Source organism: Bombus vancouverensis, chromosome 6 (genome assembly GCF_051014615.1).
Source record: "Bombus vancouverensis nearcticus chromosome 6, iyBomVanc1_principal, whole genome shotgun sequence".
In the NCBI taxonomy this organism is placed as follows: Eukaryota; Metazoa; Arthropoda; class Insecta; order Hymenoptera; family Apidae; genus Bombus; species Bombus vancouverensis.
The window spans coordinates 11,394,726-11,420,142 of record NC_134916.1 but is presented as its reverse complement, the minus strand read 5'-3'; the positions used below and the strand labels follow the sequence as shown (position 1 = coordinate 11,420,142).

The following is a 25,417-nucleotide window of genomic DNA, read 5'->3' as shown; positions in this document are numbered from 1 at the left end:
ATTTTATTGTGACAATTCAGATTTTTTGAACATAATAAATAAAAATAGAAATTTGAAAATGTAGAACTCCCTCTATGTGGGCAAACGTTTATTATCAATCACTTATCAGTTACTTACGAAGAATTATATTGTATAACAAATTTGAAATTATTTAATTTTTAATATCTCTAATAAATACTAAACTTCCTCTGTGACTACTTTTCATTTTAAATATAGAAGTTTTTCAGCAATAAAATAATAGATAAAATTTGTATTTAGTGCAGCCAACTGCGAAATGTATACAAATTAATCACAACTTCAGAGGCATGTGCGGTGACACAAGATAAGGAAGGATGAAACAATACGTGTTTTGAAAAGTATTTTTTTGCTAATATTTAAAAACATAATAATATTAATATGATACCGTTAGGGCATTTACTTCTTTATGCTATTTTATTTGCAGTAATATGTATAATTGTGGTACGTTTCTAGGTTATAATTACAATTTTTATGTTATTTAAATTTGTATAAACGTGGCAATTCTATAGGTACATTAATATCTTATAATTATAATTTGTTTTATTAAAATATTGTATACGTAGCTGCGATTATTTCTTTGATATTATAATGAAATTAATTACATGCTTTCAGTTTTCTATAATATTATTTATAATAACGAAACCATATCCAGAAATATGGCAAGATGAGAAGGAAAAGTACTTTTTCAATCCAAAAACGAAAAAAACAGAAGCTTTTCCGTCTTTATATGAAAAATGGAGCGTACATTTAAGTGTTATAGTACCAGCTTATAATGAAGAGCAAAGATGTAAATACTGATGCATTAACAGTAATGTTATGAAAACATAATGTGTTTATATATTTAATTTATAGTGCCAGTAATGTTAGATGAGTGTTTGGAATATTTGGAAAACCGTTCAAAAAATGGGTGTACTTATGAAGTGATTATAGTTAGCGATGGAAGTTCAGATAAAACTGTGGATATTGCTCATCAGTATGCATTAAAATATGATAACATTAGAGTATTAAATCTTGTTAAAAACAGAGGGAAAGGTGGGGCAGTAAGACTGGTTAGTAACAGAATATTATGAAATTTAATTTATTATTATTGTCATTATCTTTTATCATAATTACTTTTATTTAAGGGTATATTAAGTGCAAGAGGGAGCGTAATATTATTTGCAGATGCTGATGGTGCTACTAAGTTTACAGATTTAAAAAAGTTAGATGATAGTTTGAAAAATATATTAGGATGTAAGTTATCTCTTAAGGTATAATATAAAGTAAACTTAAATATTTATAGTGACAAAACCATCTTTTCTAGTTGATTATATAGATAAGCCAAATGAAATCAGTTCTTCTCATGCAATAGTATGTGGATCTAGAGCTCATTTAGAGAAAGAAGAAACTGCTAAAAGAACCTTTTTTCGATTGTTACTAATGCATGGATTCCATTTCCTAGTGTGGTTTTGGGGAGTCAGAGGTATTAGGGATACACAGTGTGGTTTTAAACTTATAACACGTGAATCTGCAAGAGTTGTATTTCAAGCTCTACATGTTGAACGTTGGGCATTTGATGTAGAAATGTTATATATTGCAAGTATTCTAAACATTCCTATTATTGAGATTCCTGTGAATTGGACAGAAATTGAAGGATCCAAAATAGTCCCTTTCTGGAGTTGGTTACAAATGGGTAAAGATTTATTTTTCATTTGGTATAAGTATAGAATTGGGGCATGGAAAATAAAAAGATCTAAACAAACGTAATACAAATGTGCACAGAACTCAAAATATTTATAAATAAACCTTTTATTCAATATTTTCACTATAGATAACATTAGATATCATGTTTAACACAATTAGATAATATAATTTACCTAGTAATCATGAAATATTTTTCCTTTGTAAGGAAAATTTATAAATGTGGAAAACCATAACAAGCTTTATTTAATAACCTTGTATCCTGTTAGGATGATAATAATCTTTATTTTAGTGAACAATCATATACAAAAAAGTATGATAGATTATCATAAATGTTTTTAAAGAGAAAGAGAGCTGTTTGCTGTTTTAGATTAACTTAATCAAATTGAGCAAGATATATTACTTCGTTTATATATTTATTCTTTTATCCATTATATGCATTGTAATATGTAATGATCATTGTTAATAAATAACACTTTATAAAGAAGTAATTTTTAATTCAATTAATATAGTTTATTTTATTCTGAGATTTTAAATAATTTTCTAGTAATTTCTTTATACGTACAATGATATAGTACAACATTATATAAACAGATCATGACATTTATGTACTGAATCCTAGAGAAAATCGTCCGAAGATCGAGTCGTGATTAGTTGTGAAAAATTAACCTGGAAGACAAGAAGGTCCTCGTTCTGCCCATGCGTGACATGCTATGAATGTCTCAAACAGAGACAGAAACATTTTTCTCATCTTCGTCTGTCTCACAAGAACGCAGATTTTGTTGACCTTCCATGTTGATTTTTTACGAGTAGACATGATTCAATTTTCGAGCAATTTTCCCTAGCAAATATCAAGACCTGTTTGTATGATCTACAAGATATACTATATAGTTGAAAATAACCAGCCAAATAGCTAATATGATTAATATGATATAGTATATATAAACGTAGTATAGTAACTAGTCACCATACGTTAGAACTATCAGTGGTGTGACGTGTTTATGACGTCGTATTCTGCGAAACTTTTTGCAAATTAATTCATATTATCTTTTACACTGTCACCATAATAAGTTACAAAGTAACGTTAGACAGATAGAAGTGTTAAATATAATTATTTCTAATCCTATATTTTGTGAAAGTAAACATTAGTTGAAAGATGGCTTTTGTATCGCCTATGCCTAGTCGAGAATTTCTCTGGGATGTTTTTCAAAGGTATGTCAAACTTTATTTGAATTTTATTCGTTTATCTAATTCTTTCATATCGAGCATATAACCTTTATAATTCTGCATATGTTTTGTCATTCAAATTGTAATATGGTAAATGTTAAATTATATTTAATTATATATATGTATTATGTTATCCTTAATTAGGTCTAGCTTATTCATGAATGATACGAATTACATTTATATATTGCAAATTATACAAATTATGTATGTATATACAGAGTGGATTAGCTTAATATCTGGCTCGTTTATTGTTGTGCGAAAAAACTTATCGTGACAAAATTATATGCATTATTTCAAAGGGTTCATGCAATGATGCAACGAATTTTGACTCGAGATCATTTTGTTTCGAAATTCAGCGTCATTAATATTTCTTTAGATGGAATTTTATATCTTTTCATACGCGATCCGATATGATTTTTTATCCTCTACACAAAAGTATTAAGGTATTTTTATCTAAAAGTTCGTCATTTAAAAGATATTTTAATTTTAATTTGATTATCTTCCATACACAGCTTTATAAAATTAACATATTTATTTATTCATTCATTTTATAAATAATTGTATACTAAATACAATTTTGATAATAAATAACATATGACACAAACAAACTTAATGTTTTTTGGTTTGGATATTGCAGAGTTGATAAGGACAGATCTGGTGCAATTACTGCAGAGGAATTACAGCAGGCTCTTTCTAATGGGACTTGGACACCATTTAATCCAGAAACAGTTCGTTTAATGATTGGTAATTATTTGATTTTATTGTTTTAAATGACCACGTAAATCAATAAAAATGTTTAAAATGATATATTATAACAATGTATTCCATAGTTTCTGAGTAGATCTGCATGGTCTTTTATCATATTTAATATATTTTTAGTTTATCTCATTGCATTCATACAGGTATGTTTGACATTGACAAAACTGATCCTGATTCTTCAGGTATGTTTGATAAAAATCAAAAGGGAACAGTTAGTTTTGAAGAATTTGGAGCTCTGTGGAAATATGTAACAGACTGGGAAAATTGCTTTAGATCATTTGACCGGGACAACAGTGGAAATATTGATAGAAATGAATTAAAAACAGCTCTCACAAATTTTGGATACAGATTATCAGATCAAATTATAGACACTCTTATACGCAAATATGATAGAGCTGGTCGTGGCACTATATATTTTGATGATTTCATTCAGTGCTGTATAGTCTTATATGTAAGTATTCATTTGTGTAATATTTTGTTAGATTATGTACATTTATGTTTAAAAAAATATATAAATTTTATTTTTTAGACATTAACTTCTGCCTTCAGACAGTTGGATACAGATTTGGATGGTGTCATTACGATTCACTATGAGCAGTTCCTAGGCATGGTATTCAACCTTAAAATATAAGACATTTTTATGCTTGACCAATGTTATTCTTGCCTATGTTGGCACTATGTTTTTTATTGTACAAATACTATACAAACTATTTGATGCCAAATCTGAAAATCTGGAAATACGACTTTATTTTATAAAGCTTTTTCCACGCCAAATTTAAAATCTTATGTATTTAATGTGCTTGTATGTTCAATTCTTAATTAAGAAATTATAAATAATCAGTTATATGTATATATAAACATTCCAGGAAAAATGTATACATATAACTAAATTTGATCATAAGCATGAAAATTTAATTTTTATTCTTTGTCTGTTATAGGAAAACAGATATAATAAATGTTACATATAAAAAATATTTAACAAATAATTATTAGATGTTACAAAAAAGTTGGACATATTTCAGATAAGAAATATGCAATTGAGATAAAAAAAAAATAATTAAAATTTCCTCTGCAGTATACATTTCATAAATGCTAGACTTGTAATTTCTATAACACAGTATACAAAACACATGCCAATTATAGATACATTAAAAATCTGATACTTTCTATACCTTAGTACCTTTAAGTATTCTTTAGTGATCTAATATCAATACAGCTTTTAAGGCACAGCACTTCAAAATCTATTAAATCATATATAAGTTTGATAAAATACGTACAAAGTTAAAATTATTTTAACTATATTTTCTCAAAATGCTATATACTATTTGCATTATGTATGAAGTCCATATTTCTGTACTTTTCTATTATTATTAAATTGATTATAAACATATATTTTAATTGAATCTATGTGTACGTATGTATATTTTTCACCATCCTATTTATTCATTGTTTGACTAAAAAAAGCGTGAAAATAAGTTATACAATAAATTGAGGAACTAAATAAAGAACATATATGTAAGTACATATGTAGTCACGTATCGAATGCAATGGGTTACTGCATTAATTCTTCAGCCTTAAGGAACAGTAGTTTGAAATAAACGACACATTAAAATAAGACTGATATTTTTTATATGTTTAATAAAATTTGATTTATTTTTTATAATGAATTTAGTAAATTTCTGCCGAGCTCTTCCAAAATTGGTATGTAATCTGAAACTTATACAACATAAAACGTATAGGTTAATGCTTAAAAGATATCTTTTCTTCTGTGCTTAACAGGAACTTCATGCTCATTTAAATGGATCCCTAAGCGTGGATACTTTGAAGAAATTGTATAAAATGCAAAATCCTAATTCAGAAGACTCTGACAAAATATTTACGAGTATAAAAGATTTTTCATCATTAGGCGAGTACGAATGAGTTTTCAACTTCAAATTATACATTGTGTTATTATATTGAAAACGTGCAATAATTGATTCGTAGGTGTTTCAAAGTATTTGACATAGCACATTCATTAGTAGTAACACCAGAAGCAGTTTTTCATTCTACCTACGATACAATTAAAGAATTCAAAGATGATAACGTAATATATTTGGAGCTTAGAAGCACACCACGTGTTATTCAAGGAAAAATGACAAAAGAAGAATGTGTAGAAGCAATTATAAAAGCATTTGAGTAAGATTTAACTAAAATGTTTGTTTTTTAAACAATCAATCAAACATCTAAGTACTTTTAACTGGATATTATAGGGTGTGCAAGATTGATTTTCCAGGCATATTATTGAAGTTATTAATATCTATTAATCGTAAACAAGGATACAAAGCAGCACAAGAAAACATAGAATTAGCAATAGATTTTATTAAGAAATATCCCCAATATATTGTTGGACTTGATCTCAGTGGAGATCCAATGACAGGAAATACATTTTTAGAATTATTGGAAAAAGCTAGAATGGCTGGACTTAAAATTGCAATCCATTGTGCAGAGGTAGAGATTAGTTACCATTTAAACTGAACTTAATCTTGTTGAATCTTTGAATACATTAAGTGTTTTCTCATTTGTCTCATATAGATTTCAAATGAAACTGAAACAATAGATATCCTTGAATTTAAACCAGACAGATTGGGACATTGCACTTGCATTCATCCCACACTACAAGGATCAAACAAAATATTTAATTTGCTTCTTAAGTCAAAAATTCCTGTAGGTAAGAGTGGTAAACATATGAAAATTTGCTAATTACTTTATACAGAAATATACTGAATATTGTTTTAACATTTGCTTTTTATCTTTTGTTTAGAATTGTGTTTAACTTCGAATGTTCAATGTAAAACAGTACCTACTTATGAATCTCATCAATTTAAATATTTGTTTGAAGCTGGACATCCTATTTGTCTTGGTGTGAGTAGAGTTATTAACATTTATCTGAGTAATTATTTGGAAAGAATATTTTATTTCTTTTTAGACCGACGACAAAGGTGTTTTTCATACATCTTTGTCTCACGAATACGAAATAGCTAGTTCAACGTTTGGTTTAGAACGTGAACAACTCATAAAACTTTGTCTATCATCTGTACAATATGCTTTTGCGACATTAGAAGAGAAACAAGCAATATTGTGTAAGATCGAAAAATTTGCTAAAGAATATAACGTTACATATTGAAATTGTAATGAATTATCGTCAATGAGATCGACAATTCATGTCGCTACATATATGTATAAAAATTTGGTAGACACAAACATTCGATCGAATTGACAAAGTATATACATGTTGTATAAAGACGTAACGAGGTCATAGACTATTGAAATAAAAGTAATATCGATTTTATTCGTTATAATATTTGTAGGCTCGTTTACATGGATTTACAGATAATTAAGCTACTTACAAAGATTAAAATAGTTGATGTCATCGGCATTCTGTTTTTTTTTTTAAATTGTATATAGTATATACAACGTATATAATAATTATTACAATGTTATGCCTACAAATGTGCTAATTTTTTTTTCGACATTGAAGAAAAAAAGTAGTAATACTTACAAACCGGCGTCAGTCTAGTCGGTTCAATAAACATTAATAATTGTCTTGTAAACTATGAAAATCATCGAGTGCAGCGAAACTGGTAATGTTATATTTATTTTTTTGTTGCTCATTTTTGTATTTGATGTTTTTAGCATTTTAGTGTTTCGTGTAATCAATTAAAAAGTAAAACGATGAATTTACCACATAAAAAAGATGGTCAAGAATCAAAATGTCGTCATTAATTTCAAGATCGCCGCAGGAATATTTTTCTTATTTGAGATCAAATGTTTCGAATAAAAATGAAAAAAAGAAAGAAAAAAGGGATCAGCCTTTTATCTTCATGCAAGAGCAACAAGGATTCCTTTTCTTAACTTTGATTCAAATATTCCTTTTTCTGTCATTTTTTCTTTTTTTTTTTTTTTTTGTTCTTCTATTAGAACCGTCACTTGCTAGCACGCCATAACAAGATGATAGTAGTAAATATCTGAATAATACTAATAGTAGTAATTGGTGTAATAACTATATAATTGTGATATTGACAATGTCGCTCTTAATAATAAGAAATTATTTCTATCCTACATAATATACATTCTATGTAACAGTCTTTTGGATAATATTCGATATATAAACAATAAAACAATTTCATTTCCTCACCTGCATCATTATTAATACGCAGATTCTCAGATCTTATTGTGTTATGTCGGGTTCGGCTATTGCTTTAGAGATGGTCGATAAATCATTCGCCAAATCTCTCTTTCCTGATCTATCTTATGTCCTTTGTATGATTGTTGCGCGGATTATTCTCTAATATCTTATCTCCGCTACGTCTTTATCCTAACAACTATGCCTATGGGTGGTTTTATTTTCGTACTCACTGTATTGCGAATACACTTATTTTCTACAAAGGATATACATCTCAATTCGTTACGTACGTTACGTACTAGGCATTATGTAAAGTAAACATTGCTATATTTATATATTTATAGATCGATTCGTGGGTGTTCAGTGTTTTATAGTTACTTGACTGCGGTATTGTTATCGAACTGGCCCTAGCAGACATCGAAAAACATCTTTATTCATCGTTAAAAAATAAAGAGATTTAGGAAATTTGACGATGCGTGAGTCAACGGTAAAGGTGCGAACGGATCAAACATTCGGATGATACGCCGCTAAATGCTTCCTTTTGCGTATTTAGTATAAAATAAAGAAAATAGCGCGAAAGTATAGAATAAAAATAAAGGAATATGTAGCAATGTGCTATAAGCGCACGTTCTGCTTCGTGAAGACCACTCACGAAAGAATCATATAAAAATGTCTGAATGAAAAGTGAAGGATCAAGCATTTTCACTTTCCGATTCTTTTTTGTCAAAGGGTTTGGCTGTAACAAAAAGAAAATGAAAGAAAATAAAAATTTTGTATCTAGTAGTGACGGTAGAAGTGGTAGTAATAGTAGTAGTAGTAGTAATAGTAGTAGTAGTAGTAGTAGTAGTAGTAGTAGTAGTAGTAGTAGTAGTAGTAGTAGTAGTAGTAGTAGTAGTAATAGTAATAGTAGTAGTAGTAGTAGTAGTAGTAGTAGTAGTAGTAGTAGTAGTAGTAGTAGTAGTAGTAGTAGTAGTAGTAGTAGTAGTAATAATAATAATAATAGTAATAATAATAATAATAATAATAATAATAATAATAATAATAATAATAATAATAATAAAATAATTATAATATTTATGGTTTTTTCTTATAAACTGACGCACTGAACTCTGTTCCTTTTTCTCGCTCTGGTTCTCTCTTACGGAAGGCAAAATATATTTGAATGATTATGTACACCTAACAAACGGGCGACAAGATGGACAATTGTCTACGCACGCATTTACGTAGGTGTACATATATATGCATGTACTCGCATGTATATATATAGTATATTTGTATATACACATATACACACACCTAGATTCTACATTTGCAATGATATCGTATTGATAAAAATGATAAAAACAAACGCACACGTGCTGATTTAAAATGCTATAAAATATCCGTAGGAGATTCGATGAAAAAATAATATATATTTGTAGAGTTTGTGAAGTAGAAAGTATTCACCAGTGATCTTGACTGGGAGCACTAGCTGAATACAACGATTGGTTTAAGGAGCAAATTTTGGAAAGAGAACTGTGCTTACAAGAAAAAAGAGAGAATTCCACCAGAAATTAACATATGTTCTTTCTCGCGAATATTTTCCGTTCTAGTTCACCCTTACAAATATGTACTATTTTCACTACTTTTTTGTTTCGTTTTTTAATTATATTATTAAGGTTGAACGAAAGGAAAGACAATGCGAGATCTGCGGCGAACGATACAGAGAGAAGGTTTCCATCGAACGGAAGAAACCGTAAAATATAGATACATAATTAAAAAGATATCTTTTCATTGCACTCAAAACATGCATACATTATTTATACAATACCATTCATAATATCATCATCCAAGCAGCCTATTGTCATCGCGATTAATTTACGTATCATATATATTTATACAATTTCTAGGAACCTAACAGGTATTCGTGTATGATACGAGCAAAAGACAATTCGAGTTGGTAAATGTAGATTATAGTCTTCAAAGAAAAATCAAGTTCGATCATGGCAGACTGCTTCTCGTTCGTTCACGGGTTATTACCCTTGTTATATGTAGATAATCATCAAGTATCAAGACAACGTGATAGGCTGATGGTTCCTTAATCGTTGAGCATTCACGAAACCACACTCCGAGACGGTTTCGAATTGCTGTTGCTGCATGTTGGTGCATTGTCCTTGGTTCTACTGCTACTTTGAGCGAACAAAACACCTTGATACATCACTCCATTCAGCTCCATACTGACTACTAAGGAATTATCACCGTTTCTTCCATCTCCTACAACCAAACATTTTATAGAACGAAACATGTGATATTATGGACTGAAATGTTATTTAAAAATATTAAAATAGCAAAAAATATCAAACATAGAAGATAGATAATTTAAATGGAGATATATTTTGATGTTATGCGAAGGTTAAATTTGTTTCTTTTCTTCTAAGCAGAATCATATTCGTCCATTTTTTCTTTTTTTTACCTCGATTGGAAATTTTAATATGTGTGCCGGCAGCGACCATTGGATTCTTCTCCACCGGACTATCGTCTTCGGAGAGTGATCTTTTTGCCGGTGGCATTCTACATGTATTAGTTAAATCTTGATCCTTCTTTATTTGTATGCTACCTCCCGAAGAGGGTGAACTTTGCCTCATTGGTGATAAGCATATGGGCGATGACCTAAGAAAAATTCTATTATTAATCTTTGTCATTCCTTTGAAATTAAGAGTTGAATTCTTACCTAAGTCCAAGGTCAAGAGCTTCCCTTTGAGGTTCAGGACTGGGAAGCGCAGGTACCGGTGAGTGTGAGGCCTGTGGTGACATGGGCGGTTGATGAGCCATTCCTGGGTATAGAGTATTGTTATTGTACATATTCCACAATGTCAGTCGGGACATTTCTAGGGCACTGAACGCGCCATCCCTCGGTGGTGTCAAAGGTGGAGGTGACGCGCTATCTTGTCGATGAATTACGGGTGGCGGTGTAACACCACCTCTAAGTTCTTTGTTTAATAGCTTCACGTATTCGACCATGCGTGTTTCGAACTCGGATGGTGCCATCCCAGGAATAGGTCCTGGAAAGATTATCGAGGGCAAGAGAAACTGCAGTTCTGTCGAAAGGAGATTTTGGTCGATCATTTACACGTTTAAAAGCCAACTGTCGGGTTTGAATAGTTGTTTGGTAAGATACTAAATTTGTGTCGTAATTTGTATCGTCTTTTTGGACGTTAAAAGAGACTTGATAAGAGGGTCACGCAGATTAACGTTAATTAAGTTGGAATAGCTCAAATACTAAACCAATATTATTCGTTTTTTACAAAATATTTCTTTTTTTGACTACCAAGCGACATGAAAGTCGAAAAGCCAAAAAAAAAGAAAAAAAAAGAAATTAAACGATCACATTTTTCAGCAAGGTCTGGTCTATGTGTTTGATATAAATTATTGCGAAATATTTCTTCCGTAGGTTCGTGTTTTTTAGTTCGCATCCTGCATTCAAGTCTGTACCACGTGTAGAACTTAAATCCGCTTCTCGCGGTGAACGCGTTAAAGCCACGATACGTGTTGTTCGAATGATTTTGACTATTAATAAATTTGTTGTTCTAAGAAAGAATTTAATACGTTGTATAGTACGTAGAAAAAAGAGAAAGCACACAGATTGGACGTAAAGGCAAATTCGGGGGGCGGGGCAAACAACAAGCAAATGGGGTGCGAGTCGTAGGAGCGAAATTGGTCCGAAGCGAGGTCAGAGGGTGGCGAAACAGGGCGAAAAGGGGCGAAGTACGGTTATGGTAGGGTCGAGAAGGAGGAAGAAAGGGGTAGGGAAGTAGGAATGCTCGTTAGCGAGAGTCATCCGTTAACGCCTGTCTCCCGGAGGATCGTACAATCAATTACGCCTCCTTCGCTCTCGCATCATCATCTCTGGGGAGGCCCGGAACCTTAACTACCGATTTAAAATAAACCCGCTCCTCTTCTGCTCCCTTCCCGACCTATCCCTTTCCTTCGTTCGCATCTGTCTCCTCGCGCACCGCTAACTTTTCATCTAGATCCTCTCAGGCTCCGTTTCGACTCCCTCGTTTCCGGTACTTCTTTTCCATTCATCTTGGTTCGAATCGTGCCGAGAATTTCCAGATCTCTTTACGACCGGCGGAATTTTAAAGAAACGAGTCCAAATTTCAATATTAGAACGCTTTTGTACCGACAGCTTGTGGACGTTATTATTTCACTCTCATTATTTTTATAAATACGAATTGAAGAAATGAAATCTCGACCTGTTTCTTTATCCAGCCGTACATTTCATTTTATATTATTTTCTTATTATCGTTGTATCAACTGTTCGTAATCGATCGTAGTACAAAAATCGCGGAATTTCATATACTCGGTTCTTTCTAAACTCTACGATAAGATCAATAAAATGCTTTCCGTAATCAGGGCATGTCATAATTTTGTTACATTGTCACCATGTTAACGATACACATGTTGGTTTAAATTGCGAATATTTATGCAAATACATAGCTTTACGAACACGTATAATCAAAAAAATCGTTAAAAAATTGCTTATATAAAAAATGGTTTCATTTACTGAATATTATAAAGAGTATTACACCTTATAGCTATATATTTCTACGTATTACGCGTACGTAAGAATTCGCAATTTAGTCCTATGCGTATAGTTACTGACCTGCATTTAATTGGCCCGCTATTCCCTGAGAATGTTGCGGATGATGCGGATGGTGGGGTAAGGGTGTGTGCGCGGCACTTCCATTCACCAGCGATTGCGGTCCATGGTGCTGACCACCAGCCGCTACCGCCGTCACCAACGATAACGGTGATATGTGCGCATGCAACGGAAGCGAGTTGGGTGTGTGGGGGTTTCTCTGCACGAGACTTTCGCTCGTCGTGCTGCTGCTCGTCGCGTATGTCCCATAACTGCTTCGACGTCCCTCTCGACGATTCCCGTCGATCGCCGCTTGCAATTCCGCCGGCGTTGATAGGCGTCTCTTCTCGCACTCGTACGGATACAGGTATTTCATGTACCTGGGAGAAAAGTAACCGTGTACAGGCGCATAGAAAGCCGATAGGTCGTGTGTTGATTTTTCGCTCATAAGACCGTTATCGCTCGCTTTCTAAGACAATATTGCTTTAAGACACATAAAGTACTCTTCGTGCTGCCCCGTCAAATTCGAAACTAACCCCTTAACCTACAATATCGTGTAAGACGTGGTACATTGATCGGACCAAACATCAACCACGCGTATGGGAGACGTGGTACGTCGATCTTACTGATTTATTATTTATCTCAAGACAATAAATCTCTCCTGTTCAATGAACAATTGGTAATAATCATTTGTCAAACATCATGCAAAATAAAATTAGTTATACCTTGCACATGCATTTACATGTCAAAAGACACACGCGATTTGCACAACTTCGAACGTTCAGCCAAGCCGTGAAATGGCTCGACGTGTGATCGGCCTTGTTGTTTGCGGTACGCGCTATTGCAGCTTAAACCGTAAGGCAAGGGAAAGATCTCGCGATTTTTCTTACTTCGTGGAAACTTTTTAACGTATTATCAGAGGAATTCGTTGCTCTCAATCTCCTTGTTAGTGAAAACATCGTTTTCGTATGAAAAGCAAGTTTGAAATATAAGGGTCGAAATCAGTAAATAGGGAAGAAGATACGCCCGGGGACATTTCAGTTTCAATGAAATTCGATCGGCGTTTAAACGACGTTTTTGCGAACGAACGTAGTGTACGCAGTCGAGGAAAGTTACTTTCTCGTTTAATGACAATAAACATATATAAATAATTACGATATATATATATAATATATATAATATAATAATATAATATATATAATAATTACGATATATAGTTATATTTGTCGTTCTTTACGAAAGACCAGTCTTTAAATTGAATATGTTTATCGTCATTTAATCCCAGCTTTCTTTATGGTCCTTACATCTTCTCCTATACGAATCTCATCAAGCTTTTCTCTTATGACCTTTATATATCTTCCTATGACTTTGCAGAAAAACAAATTAGGGTCAGCTTTGTCGAGAGCAAATAAGAAAAATTAAGGTAAGATTAATTATAGTATAACACGTAAAATATAAAACAAAACTGATTTTATATTACTGAGCACGTGCCAGTACGCTTTTCCGGAACATGAGATTTCTGTAAGAAGAACACGGTTTTTAATAAAAGATATCAATATATTAATAGAATTTATGTTAGACCAAGACGTGGTAACGGATAATTAGCAATAAGAAATAATACCTATATAACAACGGGGGATAGAAATTAAGGGAAAGATAGCAAGAACTGAGAAACCGTTATATTTTTTTACATTTTTTCTTCTAAACTACATTTAATAATTTAATGTACAAAATAATAATGAAATTTGTATAAGAACAATGTATTACATTATTATCAAAAACGTAAAAATTGTAATATTAATAGCATGCACTTGTTTATGTTCATCACTTTGAATATTCGGTTCTTCGTATTGCACATCGATTTGGTATCGAGTTTTCCATAAGTTTGGCATCGGTGGACGAAAACCTCCTCACATTTTCTAAACAGTAAACTGTCGCGTTATCTTGTCGACAGATAACAGATCTTCTTTTCTGCATCTTTTGATTTTCTTCAGCAAATGTTATCGTATTTTCCAATAAGTTCGTGTATTGTTCCAAATGCAGTCGTGTAAAAACGTGACACGTTGTTTTTAAAAAATTGCTTGGTGCATCTCACACATCCTACCATCGTAACATTTAGTTACGATAAATTAAGAAAAATTAAAAAAAAAATACTATTAAAAAAAGTGATATTTGAATGAAAGTAATAATTAAATTAGTCTGGACCATCCGGATTAAGTCTCGTATCATCGGAAAACACGACGTCCCTCCACTTCTCACGCCAGAGCGTGTGATTTCCTTCAGATTCCAATCTTACTCTTTATTTACACTTTAATCTTCTATCTTGTTGGAATATTTGTTGGACATGTCACTTGTCACTTCACTGGTATTCATACATCCAGTAGGAATTTTTTTAAATATCCGTGAATGATCCGGGATCCTGCGATTCCATCTTGCTAATTTAGTATTATCATCTGCATAATGGTTTTTACCGTAGTTTTCCGACATTTTTACGCATTGGATGTATTAATTTTTGTAAAAATTTCTCCGATAGATAAACACGCAATTTTTACTCGTCTTTCTCACATTATTACTGTTACCAATTAGTAGTCAACACTGCTGACAATATCAATTCTCTTGAACGTTGCACAAATGTTGAGACACAATCAAATAACTGTCCTCGTAAAAATTTCACCCACTTTTGTAACCGATCGCTCGACTTTCGAAAAACTGTATCACGTTCCTTCGTAGCAAAGCAGTCAAATTCGAGGCACAGTGCCATAGAACGCGACGAGAAAATAATACAGGAGAGGTAGGTATTAATCGAAATCGCGTCATGGGCGAAGGCAACGTTGTCCATCGAGGCGGAGGAAGACGTCGCGGTTCGCCGGACGCGAAATTGGCAAGGCAGATCCGGACGACGTGCGTGGTACGATGCGACGCTTAATTTAATCTCGCGTCTCGTATCATTCGTGTCTGTGCCGCTCGACTTTAATGTTCGACCAGACCGTTCTAATTGCACCTGAACGATACTGCAAGCCTGTACGCTTGCGACAGACCAATAGCTTTGCGATGGCCTGTGATTCGCAGACAGCTCGCTAATGTCTGCTTCCATTAATTTTGATACGTTTCGATATATCGTGCAAGGAGAAAGAGATCGAGGACAAGCAGATCGATCGATCTAAAACGAACGTAAAGCGTAAAGAGACACCGCGAAAATTGTTCACCGCGATGTGACTGTTTTTTATAATTTTGTTATCGAACAAGGAAGGGAAAATAGGGGACAATAAATTCAAAATACACTGGCTTGGTTATGCTTCGTTTTTCATAGACAATGCGCAAACAACATTACAACATTTATTACAAGCTGAATCTTCTAGATGCCAATTTATAAGAGCAAAGAAGAGAGACATCAGAGACAAACGATCCGAAATAAGAGATAAACTATAGCATAGAAATAGCCTGTACTCGTATACAGTAGCCTAATCTCGTACAACAACGCGCTATTGTTTATTGGAAGCCAATATTCCTTCGACTTTTCCAATATTTATCGTCGAGTAAGGTACGAGAAACAGGGAACAACGATTCATAGATGCTAACTGTTTCTCACTGGAACTCGATTTTTTCAACTTTTATATTCGATAAGAAGGGCAAAATAGCGAGCAATTAATCCAAGATAAAACCAAATCTCGACGATACATAACGCGTTATCAGTTGCCTGCTGATAACCGATCTCTTATTTTTCGGATCTCTGATTTTTAACATTAAACGAGAAAGAAGGGATAGGAGAAAATAGATTCGAAATGGAAGCAATAAAACAGGTAACAAGAGTCAAGTACAGAGTCAGCCATAACTCGAAAACCGCAACACGAAATCAACTTCTTCGACGGTAGGAAGACGAGCTTTGAAAAAGCCGAGTAATTCGTAAATATTGTTTATTTTGACGCGCTATCGAAGCCAGACCAAAAAGGAGACCCTCGGCGAAGAGGTGGCGGGAGATCGACCGACGTTCGCACACACGTTCGCGGATAGACATATTCTCGCAAGAGAACCGTGGCCTATAATTCGCGCAGGGATCGTTCGGCTTTTACGATTGTCTGCCAGACTGCGGCCGAAACTAGCCCTTCGGCCCGGTCGTTTTCTCCTCCTCCGCCTTCTCGGCATCTTTCTCTTTTTCTTCCTTCTCTTTGTCTCCTTTCTTTAACAACGAAGAATCTTCTCTTCCTCGACGAACCAAAAACTCCGTGCATCTCGTGCGTGAGCAACAACCAACGAAAACAATCTTCAGCCCCATAGTTTCGTCTCAGCTTCCACTGTGTGTGCACGCGAGACTTTGTCCAGGTGTGCGTCGTTGGTTCGGGGCATAAATCTCTCTCTCTCTCTTTCTCTCTCTCTCTCTCAGAGTGATAATCAAATTCGCGCTGCATCGCTCGAACGAAGAAATTCGTGCCACATAGCGAAACCTGGTTTCCGGGGAATTTTCGCGTCCCGTGGCGTCCCTGACGATTAACGAACAACCAGCGAAGATATACTGCCTGATTTTCACGAGAAAAACGAGCTTCGTTGGCACGAGCTACGGTGTTTTAGCTTGTTGGCTCTCAAGATTCGGGTATACATCTTGCGCGTATTAAGCTACCTTCTCACCGAATAAGCGACGAGGAACTTCTCGCCTCTCGTTATTGCATATTTCAAATAGTATCCGACAAATATCGATCTGTAGAAACGTTTCGTTTACGTTGAAGCAACGTAATCGGAGGAAGATTTCTATTTGCGTTAGGTTTTGAAGCGGCGTTTCGTTCTAGCGACAACTTGTCCATGCACAACTGCGTTGTGGAACAATCGTCAAATTGTACACGCCAAAGGAATATCGTTTCTGTTGCGACGTGTTTCTTAAGATCGGTTTCCGCTCTTATATTGGAACTCGTGATCTGTTCCTTAACAGATTCTCCTGTGGAAATGCTCCTGTTTGGTTCTAATATGCGAACAGAGGTGCATAGTTACAGACGACGTTCTCACTGGTGGATATTTTCATTGTGAAGCTTTGTTCGTGAGAAGTGTGCGAGCTGTCCCAAGTAAAAGTCTCAAATGTCCAGAAAGAATGTTCGTGAACTGCTCACATAATTTATTGCTTCAATAACGAAAACTAAAAGACAAAAGGCATATTCTGGAGGTACGAAAGCGAGATATTATAACGGTATTACTCCTTATACAAAGGTATATTATTCATTTTATGCCTCCTTTACCCATCCTCTAGTCCTAAACCAGAAACCCGAAAAGGTAATCTTTCAATGGTAATTCAACCGATTATAAATTTCATTATGAGACGACTTTAGTCGAATTACTGAGAGACCCTTGCGGTAAACATAATACTAAACACAACCATATTTGTATAAACTTTCGTATTCATTTTACAAGCTAAAGATGACCTGACTCTTTCTATTCCATCTCACTCGCATTGTCTATTTCTCTATCTTATCCTTGACATTCGACGCTCGGGAACCTTTTCACAGTTCGAGAGTAGTGTTCATAAAAGTTTACTTAAATGCTCGAGAACACGTTTGTAAACAACGTTACTGAAAATATTCAGCCAACGTGGATCGACCTCTATAGCAGCAACTTTTCTTACCGATAACAGAGAATCGAACCATGGAGGAATTGTTTCAAGAAATATGCAATGTCAATAAAGAGTTCTCTCTTGCTTCAGCGAGGACGTAACTTTCGTCTTTGACTACGATATTGACGAGTGAAACATTCAAAGATCGCGTATTCGAAACGCGTATTCTCGTAAGAATCTCTATACAGTGGCTACAGCAAGTACGTTAGCACAGCATCGTATTCGTTACAGCATTTGTATACCAGTTAATTACATCCAAGTACGTTAGGTTTCCTATCATCGACTCGTACATTTCGCGTAACTACGAAGATTTGATACTACAAAATTGACAAAATGCTTTTCGTCGGAACGTAAAAGTATGAGCCTATACTTTTTGTTGTCGCGTAGATATCCAACAAAACGACTGTTGGTCGGTACACACGTCCACCGTAACTATAGTCGTTAGCATCTCGAAGAACACTCGTTTAAACGAACGTATCGTCCTGTCCAGGAGGCTCGTATCGTTGTCGGGGTTCGTTGCACCGCGTCGCGCGTATCTCTCGTTCCGTTTCGGAGGATGAAATTTGTCGGGAAGGAAATGGGCTACACCATCGAGTCGGACACAATGGAAGAGCGGCGTTGCGCGCGCTGCCTCCCTCGCGGTATAAATAATTACACGTTGAAGACGCGTGGCTCGATATAGTCGTAGCACAGCGATACACTCTCTTTGGCCCCGCGGTAAGCTGCCGCCGTCTCCCTTTACAATTTCGTTTCCTCCGTCTGTCTCTGTTTCTCTGCTGGAGATAACCGGTTGCCGGAATGATGGATGCGCCCGGCGTCCCGACGTTGTGTCGCGCGTTACGCATCGAGCGTCGCGGGGTTATTTTCACGAGTGACGCGGAGAAGCATCACGCCCGTATAATTCACATTAGCCTGTCGTGCATTAATGCGTCGCGCTCTGTTTCACAGACATCTTCCCGATCTGTCCGTTCGTTATTTGATACGAAGATTTACGAGGTTGAATAGCAAGTTCATTGTGCTTTCCTCGAAACACAATGTTAAGCGTCACCGCTTTTGTTTAAAATCCATCTAACGAACGAGTAACTTATCTGTTCTCTGTACGTCGCTTTTTATCGAAGCATCTGGAATATAAAACAACTAGTCTCTCTCTCTCTCTCTCTCTTTTATTACTTTTGGAACGAACCACGTCCACGTATCTGTACGTTCTTTAAATAACTGCTATAACATATTTTTTAGAATACGTAAGTACAGAGACCAATGAAAGGCGAACAAACCAATTATTCAACCCGGTAAACGATTCGTAGACGCGACGATCCGAGCCAATAACGAAAATACGCGTGCACCCTATTTTTAAGATCGCGTCAAAGAAGATATTACCATTACGCTCCTGTCGTTAGACAACTTTCTAGTTCCGAATACAGTAGCGATCTGTGATATTTTTCTAAAAGATACAAGATTTTTACGGTCGTACGTATCGAACACTAGCGCGAGCAGATTTTACCGATCTTATTTAGAAACGACACGGTGTACAAGTGAAACGCCAATAAATCTTCGTTGCTACGGAAGACAGGCTCGGTATTATATAAATGGATGCATATCGTGCCGATGCCTCCAGCTCGTCGAAACCGCGCGAAGACGATTAAGCGGCCACGCGAATGGAAGCAGCTGTTCCGCGTTCGCGCCTCCTCGCCGAACTTCTGCGCGTGCTTTTCTTCTCCACTGCTGAGAAATCTCGGTACGCCACTCGGTGCGTTGTACGCCGTAGAACGCCTCCTTTGTCGCGACGAGTTCGCGAACGTTTAATTAATTTCATCCTGCCTCGGCGGCAAAAGCGTCGCGAATCGCGCTACCAGAATAGCCGCTCCCTGATAAATCGACCGTCAAATTTATATTAACTATCCCGCCAGGAACTTGGCGAGCTCGCAAACACGCACAAGGATTTTGGGTTTCATCGAACTGACGTCGAATGGTTTCGCGATTTCAAACTCTACGACGAGGAACAAACTCGAGCCCGGCGACAGTTGCGATGAAATAGTTCAACGTTTGCGCAACTCGCAGCTGATGCCGTAATATCGCTTTGATCAGCAATGTATAGAACTTGCGACGACCGCGAAGAAATAATTGCGAGTTCGTGGAATTCGAAGGCAACGTTTAAAATATCCAGCGATTTTATCTTGTCGGCGATCGCGATTGATAATATGTATAGAATTTGTGAAATTTGCAAATAACGTTGAAACGATGCTTTGATTACGTACATAAAGATGTAAATATTAGTTTGAATTTTTCACTAAATAATCTATGTATCGCGAGGATACGGAATAAAGAAAAGTTCAGCTAATAACAACGATGTAAATTGGATTCGATTTCATTGATATCTTCTACTGTTTATTCATTTTTCTTGACCATCATTTTTCTCAACTCGAAATTCGCGCAATTTCGAAACGATATTGAAATAATCATATCGAAATCATCGATTCAATCTTCGATCGACTATATGTCGGCGATAGTAAAAAGTCAGCTAGAAGTTTGCGCAAGATAATGTTTCTTTTCGTTATTCGTTCAAAGAACCTGGTCATTGCTACAGTACCAACGAAATGATAGAAAGTTTCGATTTCAAACAATTTGAAAATAAATGAAAAACAATACTCGGATTTGCGATGAAAATATTGAATTCGGAGAAACTTTGCTATAAAATCGGTAATCTCCTACATCGCTGTGGGTGAAATGCCTAATTCAAATCGTAACTAGTAAGCAGACAAATCGGAGGATCAGTCTGCTTTTACACAAGAACGGTATTGAAACGATCGGTCAAGAACAATAAATATCATCTTACGTTGCAACCAATCATCAGATGTTTACAACGTATATCTATACATAGTATAAAATAAAGTTCCCAGTAAGCGTCTGTATATTTCGACCATTGCATGGGTTTTCATGCGGTTTTCATCGTTTTAAAGAGCGTTTCTCGAGTAAAGTTTAGGCGTGTGTGAAACATTAACTCGTGACAAAGATAAAACAGAAATCGACAATGTGAGACGGTTAACGGATATTCGCAACGAAACAGCGATTTTCTTCCTTTGCCATTCTTTCTCGTCTTCAACCGCTGCTACGATATAGCGGAGCAACACGACCACAACATGCAGAAATATTCTTCTGTTTTCTGTTTCATGCGTGCGGCATGTTGCAAGTTGTTGGAAATCTCGCTGTATAACGATCGGTGATTCACGGATCGCAGAACGAGTCCAATACAAATTCGCAAAATCTTGTATAATACAGGGTGGTTGGTAACTGGTGGTACGAGCGGAAAGAGGGTGATTCTACGCGAAAAAAGAAGTCGAAAATATAGAATAAAAATTTTTCGTTCGAGGCTTTGTTTTCGAGAAAATCGACTATGAATTTTCGCTCGGTACGCGTGCACTTTATCAAGTCTCGTTATAACGGATCTCACTGTAGATCGTTGTCTCGATGGAAAAATTAAAAAAAAAAATTAAGAAAAAAAATTTTTTATTCATATTTTCGACCTTTTTTCGCGTAGAATCACCACCTTTCCGCTCGTACCAGCAGTTACCAACCACCCTGTATATTGGGTTGGCAACTGATTGCGCATCGTGATCGTCAGGATCCGTACCGTGGAAAACCTTTGGAATTGTAATTTGCATAAAAAAATAAAATATATCTATCGTGCAATAGACGCAGGACGTAAATGAATTCGTCGAATCGCAGCACCAAATGGAGATTTTATTTTGACACGCGTTTCGATTCTCGAGCTCGTAGGGGACGAGGCGAGGATAGCCCCGTCGACTTCCTCTGGCAGGTGACGAATGGGGTTAACCGGCACGAGCCGGCCGCCACGCTCGCCGGCTTCTTTCCATGGTTTTGAGTGTTCCCAGCACGGCCAGGAGCGTTAATATTGTGTGTTCCCCTGACCGAGCTTCTTTTGTGCCGCCGCCGCGGTTCGTATATTTTTGTTTCGCGGAGAACACGCTGTTCCTGATACAAGCCGCCATCTTAAGCACACAAACATTCTTTCTTGGTGCTCGCGTTTACCAATGGTAATGATGATAGTATTTCCCAAACAACGGCTGTCCAAAAGACGTGGAGCACCCTTTGATGTCCCCTCGACTATTCTTTTCTCGCTTCTTTATTTCCTATTTACATCTATTACATTCGAATCGATCCACAGTGTAATCACGCTGCTCTCTTTGAATCGTTTCTCACGTCGTTTTTCACTCGTGATTTTCGCCGATCGTTAGAACGTTTCTTGAATTTCAGGAATATGCGAGGAAATTGTTATTGGTATGCGTAATTCTTTCGTGTTCAGGGGTAAACGTCAAGGACCACCTTAAATATCAAAGATCGTTTTTCGATAGTTCTCTCTTGCGTATCAACGTGAATGACCAAGTGTAGCCCCGTTGCGTATCAAAATTCGATCCAAAGACACAGAACGAACCGATCGCTCGTTTCTCGGCTTTTCCTCGTTGTATCAAAAAGACACACGGAACAGCGATCTAGTAAAGCGATTACGACAGACAGACGAAACAAGTAAATCGCTCTTTTGCGTGTGAACGTTCGAAGGATGACACGGTACAGTCCGATTAAATTAGCCCTCAAAAAAAGAGGCAAATTCAAAGTCGAATTTTCTTGCGCGAACTCGTACACATCGCGTTCAAGAACAAATTACAACTTTGCTTGCCACTTGAGATTTCCTTCATGGTTTTTGTAAACAATCAAGGAACTTTAATGAGAAAGATTTATAGTCGAGTGCAACGTAATGTATGTATTTGTGTTGTTTGTACTACCTGCCTACACCTGCCGTGTCCATCGAACGTTAGAATATGTTCATATCGTTGGAATGTTAGAATATGTCTGTTTGTACTAGAATTGCCCGAGCTCTCGAGTTTCTGCAGGACACACGCCGATTGATCGTTAGCAGAGTTAGTCTTTTAGTAGACGATATCCTAAGTGTGTCACGATCATCTTCCATTGGTAAGAAGACACAGGTCAGAAATCTCGGCAGCTTGTACCATCGTATCGTAATTTCAAAGTATCCTCCGAAGGTATCTAACTTATAACACGCCTCTGTCTATTGCATGCAACATAAACTAAACATTCCAAACGCAATTTGCACGTCTGTCCTAATGAGCTATAAGGATCCAATTCAAAATTAGTCCTCTTTACGGCCATGCCATAAATTTTACCGACGAAAACCTGACGCGGTTCCTTGGGTATTCCGGACGGAACAATGTTTCAGTGTTTGAACGCAGCGAATTCTGTACGATCGTAAACTTTCATCTCGAATTATACGAATTATACGATTAATTCTCACTCAACGAACTATTCTATGTGGGTCTAATAGCAATTATTAATTCCTTACGCCAATTTACACCTGTTCGATCTGCGTTCAGACATTACGATGTTAATTCTCGACTATCGTCAGATTGTTAACACAACCGACGACAATCGTGTTTTCCCTGTATTCTGATTGATTTCCTCATCCTTTGATTTCTTCTTGCTTCGTAGATAGCACGCCACTTCCTCATTGAATGTGAAATAAAAGCAAATGCATTGCGAATGGAGCCAGTTTAAGAATTATTAAAATTTCAGCCTTTCTTTCGGTAGAATTTGCGATCCATAGTTTCTTCGAGATTTTTGTCCCTCGTGCTTATTAGTCTATTGAAAGGAAAGAAATGTTGACATTGAAAATTACAGGGGTTTAGAATCGGTGGTTTCTACATTTGCTTCTTATACATCCCGTACAGCTCGACTTTAATAAAATACGTTTATAATAAGCAGAATACAACATTTATGTGTAACACATGTGTTGAAAATGCAAAGATCATTAACCACTTGCGCTGGCAACGAATTTACAGATACGCGTGCCAGCACGTTACGCTATAACTCGCCGTGAGGTGTCGTTTGAAGCGAGAAGAATCTTACACGAAGAACTTTACGCAGATATCGATACCAATGTTGATTATTAAGAATTTTCTAGACTATGATATATCTGAAAACAGTCGGAAATTTCTAGTGGCAGGATGTGAACGCCATAAGGCATTAGTTTCACTGTTTCTTCCGTTTCGCACATACTCTGTACCTTCTTTGTGTATTTTTTTAGCCTTCACGTGTAGAATATTCCTTGGAAAATGAATATTCAGTGCTATCGATAATCGGAAAGACATCCATTTTGTAAAATTTGTCATCGTTGTCGGTCATTGCTGCTAATTGGTCGAAAAAGCAAATAGGAAAAAATGAGAATTAAAATGCCGGAATCCCGGAAATCCTGCGTGTCCCAAGGAGAGAGGGATTAACCGTTACCATTAATAAAACCACTAAAAAAGAAAAAAGAACAATAATGTTTCGTGAAAATAAAGGATTCGACAGCAAACACTAAGCCTTATGGCAGGCAGATGGAATCAGTGATAATAAATATTAAATATTTGGACACGGCAGTAACGGTTTCTTGAGTATTATTGCTGATCAGAGTGAGTATGTTGAAGAAATCGTAGACAAGAGGAACAACAGAGAAATAAGTAAAAAAAAAAGAAGGTATATGGCATCCTTAGAAAATTAGAAACGGCTATCGTCGAAAAGTTGTTATAGAAATATAAAAGGATTGTGAAGTACCGTGGATGAAGAAATGGACGAGTGTATAATGGCTGGGTCGCGGTACGGAACATGGGTTGAAATTACTAAAATAAAATAAATGTATTATTTGATTTGTATAAGACGTATTTGTATAATACAAGAACGTCTCGACGTGCGTGGCTCGTCTTTTCAGCGCAAGTGGTTAAAATTCAGTAACACAGATCAAAGCAAGTGCATAATTATTAATCGACAATTAATTGATTATTTAATCATAAAGTAACAATTCCCCTTTGCTTAACGTTAGTTATAGAAACATATAGAGGAAATGCTAATGGTTAGGGTCAACGGTAAATTAACGACGAAAGGAAGTTAAGGCAAATAAAAATCTTTCTCCTAATAAATTATGCTCGTGAATTTTTAAACGTCGTAATGAGCTATCCGAAGCTTAAAAAGATGTCTCATTTCGAGCGTTAGTTGTTTGGCAACGTGCGCCGATTTACTTGCAACTCGCGTTACCAACTCGCGTCGGTCTCGCTATCGGCCCATACCATGCGAACGTACCACGATTTTACTAACTTTTAACTGGCTCGCGTTTGGTTCAATATGATCGGACCTTCTTTGCTATTAGATCAACTATTTTTCTATATATTCTAATTTTATATCTCTCAATATTGATTTTTCCTAAGCGACAAAAATCTCGCTTGCTAATTAGTACAGAACGAAAGTTCACATCGTTGTAATAGGCAATGGATCAACGTTTGTTCTTCCACAA

The 25,417-nt window shown here is 35.7% G+C and overlaps 4 protein-coding genes across 12 annotated transcripts in view; 3 read left to right on the top strand and 1 right to left on the bottom strand.

Moving 5' to 3' along the window:
* The first annotated feature begins 114 nt into the window (after positions 1-114).
* wol (Dolichyl-phosphate beta-glucosyltransferase wollknaeuel) lies at positions 115-2,185 on the top strand. Its single transcript, XM_033331859.2, has 5 exons — positions 115-459; positions 631-805; positions 871-1,067; positions 1,143-1,251; positions 1,322-2,185. Exons 1-5 carry the CDS (start codon positions 397-399, stop codon positions 1,762-1,764), a joined length of 987 nt encoding a protein of 328 aa, XP_033187750.1. The 5' UTR covers positions 115-396; the 3' UTR covers positions 1,765-2,185.
* Positions 2,186-2,564: 379 nt separating this feature from the next.
* Positions 2,565-5,087, top strand: Alg-2 (Apoptosis-linked gene-2). 2 transcript variants are annotated; one of them, XM_033331864.2, is made up of 4 exons: positions 2,565-2,910; positions 3,563-3,669; positions 3,828-4,135; positions 4,214-5,087. In XM_033331864.2, exons 1-4 carry the CDS (start codon positions 2,855-2,857, stop codon positions 4,313-4,315), a joined length of 573 nt encoding a protein of 190 aa, XP_033187755.1. In that variant the 5' UTR covers positions 2,565-2,854; the 3' UTR covers positions 4,316-5,087. The 2 variants fall into 2 exon arrangements, with proteins under 2 accessions (XP_033187755.1, XP_033187756.1); XM_033331865.2 differs by having other exon boundaries at positions 2,601-2,910; positions 3,867-4,135.
* A 65-nt stretch (positions 5,088-5,152) lies between these two features.
* Positions 5,153-7,857, top strand: Ada (adenosine deaminase-like protein). The gene is made up of 7 exons (XM_033331857.2): positions 5,153-5,385; positions 5,464-5,594; positions 5,668-5,859; positions 5,934-6,171; positions 6,256-6,391; positions 6,485-6,585; positions 6,650-7,857. Exons 1-7 carry the CDS (start codon positions 5,347-5,349, stop codon positions 6,845-6,847), a joined length of 1,035 nt encoding a protein of 344 aa, XP_033187748.1. The 5' UTR covers positions 5,153-5,346; the 3' UTR covers positions 6,848-7,857.
* Positions 7,004-25,417, bottom strand: part of retn (retained) — a 138,145-nt gene continuing 119,731 nt past the window's right edge. For 5 of the 8 annotated variants that reach the window (XM_076619563.1, XM_076619564.1, XM_076619565.1 and 2 more), the window contains 4 exons: positions 12,492-12,847; positions 10,557-10,923; positions 10,299-10,495; positions 7,004-10,099 (listed from right to left, as the gene is read on the bottom strand). In XM_076619563.1, coding sequence (XP_076475678.1) covers positions 9,939-10,099; positions 10,299-10,495; positions 10,557-10,923; positions 12,492-12,847 — 1,081 coding nt within the window. In that variant the 3' untranslated portion in view covers positions 7,004-9,938. The remainder of the gene's footprint in view (positions 10,100-10,298; positions 10,496-10,556; positions 10,924-12,491; positions 12,848-25,417) is intronic. The other 3 variants (XM_076619567.1, XM_076619568.1, XM_076619570.1) reach the window with 2 other exon arrangements.

Excerpts from the sequence above, each read along its gene's own strand:
- wol (XM_033331859.2), top strand. The coding sequence starts at position 397 with ATGATACCGTTAGGGCATTTACTTCTTTATGCTATTTTATTTGCAGTA. Across the intron at positions 806-870 it reads TTATAATGAAGAGCAAAGAT|TGCCAGTAATGTTAGATGAG; the intron begins GTAAATACTGAT and ends TTTAATTTATAG. Across the intron at positions 1,252-1,321 it reads TTTGAAAAATATATTAGGAT|TTGATTATATAGATAAGCCA; the intron begins GTAAGTTATCTC and ends CATCTTTTCTAG.
- Ada (XM_033331857.2), top strand. The coding sequence starts at position 5,347 with ATGAATTTAGTAAATTTCTGCCGAGCTCTTCCAAAATTG. Across the intron at positions 5,386-5,463 it reads GCCGAGCTCTTCCAAAATTG|GAACTTCATGCTCATTTAAA; the intron begins GTATGTAATCTG and ends TGTGCTTAACAG. Across the intron at positions 5,595-5,667 it reads GATTTTTCATCATTAGGCGA|GTGTTTCAAAGTATTTGACA; the intron begins GTACGAATGAGT and ends ATTGATTCGTAG.
- Alg-2 (XM_033331864.2), top strand. The coding sequence starts at position 2,855 with ATGGCTTTTGTATCGCCTATGCCTAGTCGAGAATTTCTCTGGGATGTT. Across the intron at positions 3,670-3,827 it reads AACAGTTCGTTTAATGATTG|GTATGTTTGACATTGACAAA; the intron begins GTAATTATTTGA and ends GCATTCATACAG. Across the intron at positions 4,136-4,213 it reads AGTGCTGTATAGTCTTATAT|ACATTAACTTCTGCCTTCAG; the intron begins GTAAGTATTCAT and ends TTTATTTTTTAG.